Here is a 5,078-nt window from a genome sequence, read left to right as displayed (position 1 = left end):
CATCTCAAGAAACTACTCTTTGCTGCTCATCCATAAGAAGCAACTCTTCATCTGTTCAAGTTTTAGCATGAGATTGCAGCAATTCAGTCACATGTTCAGGCTGCACCTCTAATTCTAGTTTTTGTTTGTTTGTTTGTTTGTTTGTTTGTTTTTGCTGTTTCTGTTACTTCTGCATTTACTTCCTCCAGTGAAGTCTTTTTTGTTGTTGTTGAGACGGAGTCTTCCCTCTGTCACCCAGCCTGGAGTGCAGTGGCATGATCTTGGCTTACTGCAACCTCCGCCTCCAGGGTTCAAGCGATTCTCCTGCCTCAGCCTCCCGAGTAGCTGAGATTACAGGTGTGTGCCACTGCACCCGCCTAATTCTTAGTAAGAGACAGGGTTTCGCCATGTTAGCCAGGCTGGCCTTGAACTCCTGACTTCAGGTGATCCACCCACCTCGGCCTTCCACAGTGCTGGGATTACAGGCACTGAAGTCTTCAGCCCCTCAAAGTTATCCATGAAAGTTAGAATCAACGTCTTCCAAACTCCTGTTCATGTTGCTATTTTGACCTTCCCCATAAAGCTGAAATGTTCTTAATGACATCTAGAATGGCGAATCCTTTCCAGAAGATTTTCAGTTTCTTTTGCCCAGATCCATGAGAGGAATCACTGTCTATGGAAGATATGACCTTACAAAATGTGCTTCTTAAGTAATATGACTTGAAAGTCGAAGTGACTCCTTGATTTTATGGGCAGTAGAATGGATGTTGTGATAGCAGGATTGTAAACAACTTTCAACTTCTTCTGCATCTCCATTGGAGCTCTTAGGTGACCAGGTACCTTGTCTATGAGCAGTAATATTTTGAAAGGAATCTTCTTTTCTGAACAATGGGTCTTAACAGTGGGCTTAAATATTCATAAGCCATGCTCTAAACAGATGTGATGTCATCCAGGCTTTGTTCTTCCGTTTATAGAGCACAGGCAATGGAGATGTAGCGTAATTCTTAAGGGCCCTAGGACTTCTGAAATGGTGAATGAGCAGTGGCTTCAACTTAAAGTCACAATCTACATTAGACCCTTACCAAGAAACTCAGCCTGTGGCTGTGAGAATCTTAGATGGCATCTTATTCTAAAACAAGGCTGTTTCATCTGCACTGAAACTTTGTTGTTTAGTATAGTCACCTGCATCAATAACTTGTTGCAGTTTCTCCATCAGTACTTGCTGCTTCGCTTTGTACTTTCATGTTATGGAAATGACTTCTGTCCTTAAATCTCATGAACAAACCTCTTCTAACTTCAGATTTTTATCTTGCAACTTCCTCTCCTTTCTCAGCTTTTATAGAAATGGAGAGAGTTAGGGCCTTGCTCTGGATTGGGCTTTCGTTCATGGGAATGTCGTGGCTAGTCTCATCTACCCAGGCCACTAAAACTTCTCTATCAGCAATAAGACTGTTTTGCTTTGTTTCCATTTGTGGTTCCCTGGAATAGCATTTTCAGTATACTTCAAGAACTTTTCCTTTGCATTCATACCTTGGCTGTTCGGTACAAGAGACTTAGCTTGCAACCTATCTTGACTTTTCCTGTGCCTTCTTCACTAAGCTTAATCATTTCTAGCTTTTGATTTAAAGTAAGAGACATGCATCTTTTCCTTTGACTTGAACACTTAGAGTGCGTTGTAGGTTTATTAATTGACCTCATTGCAGTATTACTGTGTCTCGGAACAGGCAAGCCCTAGGAGAGGGAGAGAGACAGGGAAACGGCTGGTTGGTGGATTAGGCAGAACACATTCAAGATTAATTAACTGTGCCATCCTATTTGGGTATGGTGTGTGGCACCCCTGATTACCGTGGTAACATCAAAGATCACTGATCACAGATCACCGTAACAGATAAAATAATGATGAAAAAGTTTGAAATATTATGTGAATAACTAGAATGTGACACAGAGACAGGGAGTGAAAGTATGCTGTTGGAAAAATGATGCCAATAGACTTGCTTGGGTGGAGGGTTGCCACAAAACTTATTCTGTAAAAAAAAAAAAGAAAGCAATGTGTGCAAGGTACAATAAAATGAGTTATGGCTGTAGTATTAAATAAGGAAATACGGGTTGCTGGCAGGTGGTCTCTGTCCTCCTGGTTTATAAAATAGTGGAAAACCAAGAGTAAGTTATTACAAGTGCTATAGGTGTTACAAATAGGAAAAAGTGGACCATGAAATATTTGCAGGAGACTTAACCTGTTTTGTGAGCTTAAGGAGGAGACTGAAGTTGAGTTGGTAGTCCCGAAGTCAAAATTTTCTAATTATGACTTTCAAGTGTCTAACAGGATGAATGACAATTGGAATTGGAAGATAATAGATACATTTAAAAATTTTTTGAGTTTTGCGGTTTTCTTCACTTTTTAGTTATTTTTAAAAGTAAAATTTAAAAAAGTACATACTTGTGAAGAGGACAACCTTTATAGAGAAATGCTGGAAGCATTTCCATCCTAAACATTAAAGAGTTTTATTATTATTATTATTATCGTTATTTTTAAGGGACAACTCAGTAAAGTAAAAGCTACTTTGTTGACTGACACCTTTTTAGTCCAGGTTATCTCATTGGTTGTCACTTATGGAGAATTTAGGCTTAGCAATTTGTTTTGTTCAAATCTCTTGGGAGTTGGCGTGTCTCTTAATCAAATGTCTTTTAATCAAATGTTTGTTTTACAGCATCTTTCATTTAAGAAGCAATCCAGATTCTCTAAAACCTGATGTTTCAGGAAAAAAGAAAACACATGAGTTTTAAAGATTCTAACCAGAAAAAGACATTAAACAGAAGTTCTTTGAAAACTTGAAAATTTGGAATTTCTTGTGTAATATTAAACATAGAATGCACTCTTCTGATCTATTACTGAAAAAAGGATCCTTCTATAATTTCTTCTTTTTTTCTTTTTTCTTTTTTTTGAGACAGAGTCTTGCTCTGTTACCCAGGATGGAGTGCAGTGGCGCAATCTTGGCTCACTGCCAGCTCCGCCTACTGGGTTCATGCCATTCTCCTGCCTCAGCCTCCCTAGTAGCTGGGACTACAGGCGCCCGCCACCACGCCCGGCTAATTTTTTGTATTTTTAGTAGAGACGGGATTTCACTGTGTTAGCCAGGATGGTCTCGATCTCTTGACTTCGTGATCCACCCGCCTCGGCCTCCCAAAGTGCTGGGATTACAGGCGTGAGCCACTGTGACCGGCTATAATTTCTTAGTTTTACGCAAAGCATCTTGAATCCTTCCCACTTTTTTTTTTTTTGAAGCTACTACCTGAAACACATCATTTATTGGCCACTTAGCCTGTGCTGGACACTATTCTGTGACTTTCTTTTATTAACTAATTTAACCCTCATTCTCTTCTCTACAATTTATATTATGATGTCAATTTTAAAGATGAAGGGGCTGTGGGGTACAGGGAAGTTAAGTAACTTGGTGACATGTCAAAAGTAATACAGCTGAAAAGTAATAGATAAAAGTGAAATGTTTAGTTGATATTTAGGAATAAATAATGTCTATAATCATTTTGCATTCTTTTCCTAATATTACTTTACTTTTTGTTTGTTTTCCAGGATTTGTTGATGTACCTATTACAATTGGTCCAGGCTCTCAAATATGAAAATTTTGATGATATAAAGAATGGATTGGAACCTACCAAGAAGGATAGTCAGAGTTCAGTGTCAGAAAATCTGTCAAATTCTGGAATAAATTCTGCAGAAATAGATAGGTATGGCTATCCAGGGAGAACATATTTTCCAATTTGTTAATTTTTCCCATTTCAAATTGTTTTCTGTTTTCCTTTCCTTAGATGTACCACACCCTAGTGTTACTAATTTTGAAGTTTTACTAGTGAATATTGCATGTGTACTCACAGCACACAAGTTACTATATTAGGAAATAGTGTTTTGCAGGCTATCAAGTCTGAATACCTGACTTAAAATCTTGACTCTGCCACTTCCTAGCTGTGTAAACTTATATAAATTACATATTCTCTATGTGTCTCCAGTTTCTTAAGAGTGGTGATTGCAATAGTAACTCATCTTTAAGGGTTGTTTAATCATTAAGTGAATTAACACTCAGAGGAAACTGTCTAATACATAGTGCTCAGTGTTAGCTACTATTACTTATTTATGTTAAAATGAAATGACAGGGGCAGGTGCGGTGGCTTATGCCAGTAATCCTAGCACTTTGGGAGGCTGAGGTGGGCGGATCACTTGAGGTTAGAAGTTCAAAAACAGCCTGGCCAACATGGTGAAACCTGGGAGGTGGAGGGTGCAGCAAGCCAAGATTGCGCCATTGCACTCCAGCCTGGGCAACAGAGCAAGACTCCGTCTCAAACAAACAAACAAAAAAATGGATGAAATGGCAGGACGGAGCACTATTTGAGGAGTGAGCTCAAGTAGTTTAATAAAAAGTTGTATTTTTTATTAGCTGTTTACACCTCTTTAGTAGTTATACTGAAAAGAATAGCATATTATTTGACTTAAAAGTTAGCTATTGACAATATAAAAATGAGGAGTTCCCAGTCTGCACCAGGTGGTTCACACACATTATCTTGTTACAACTGTCTTCCCAGGTATGTATTCATGTCCCTAATTTAGAGATGAAGGACTTGAAGTAAATTGCCCAAAGTTTTATGTATCTTGCCAATGGTAGAGTTGACTCTAAATCCCACATTTTTTTCTACTTTTTACTTTTCAGAAAATCTTAAAATTTGAAAAAAGTAGTAACTGTTGGGTGAAAAATCTTAGGCTTAGTGATGGAAAATGGTTTTGTGACGATCATGAGGTTTGTTATTGACAAAACCAGGTCTAGATTTTAGACTTCCTGAGTAAGTCCAGTCATTTCAATTATTATATGAGCTCAAGATTGGATTTTTGAATTTTTCTTTATGATTATGGTTACGCTATGCTTTATGTTGTGTGTTTTATTTGGAGAAGAACCAAAAAAGATGACAAATAATTTTTCTTTCCCTGACTACTTTGTATTTTTTTGTAAATATAAAGATGCTCTTTATATTATCTCTCACTCTATATTGGAGGTCTTCAGTCTTAAGTCATGCTCATTTACTTTCTTCCTTAT

General features: G+C 37.8%; 1 protein-coding gene across 2 annotated transcripts in view; it reads left to right on the top strand.

Moving 5' to 3' along the window:
• PIK3C3 (phosphatidylinositol 3-kinase, catalytic subunit type 3) overlaps window positions 1–5,078 on the top strand; it is a 76,451-nt gene that overhangs the window by 64,583 nt on the left and 6,790 nt on the right. For both annotated transcript variants that reach the window (XM_011965813.1, XM_011965820.1), the window contains one exon: window positions 3,569–3,723. In XM_011965813.1, the coding sequence (XP_011821203.1) occupies window positions 3,569–3,723 (155 nt within the window). The remainder of the gene's footprint in view (window positions 1–3,568; window positions 3,724–5,078) is intronic.

Source organism: Mandrillus leucophaeus, unplaced genomic scaffold (genome assembly GCF_000951045.1).
Source record: "Mandrillus leucophaeus isolate KB7577 unplaced genomic scaffold, Mleu.le_1.0 Scaffold1187, whole genome shotgun sequence".
In the NCBI taxonomy this organism is placed as follows: Eukaryota; Metazoa; Chordata; class Mammalia; order Primates; family Cercopithecidae; genus Mandrillus; species Mandrillus leucophaeus.
This window is presented reverse-complemented; position numbering and strand designations above follow the sequence as displayed.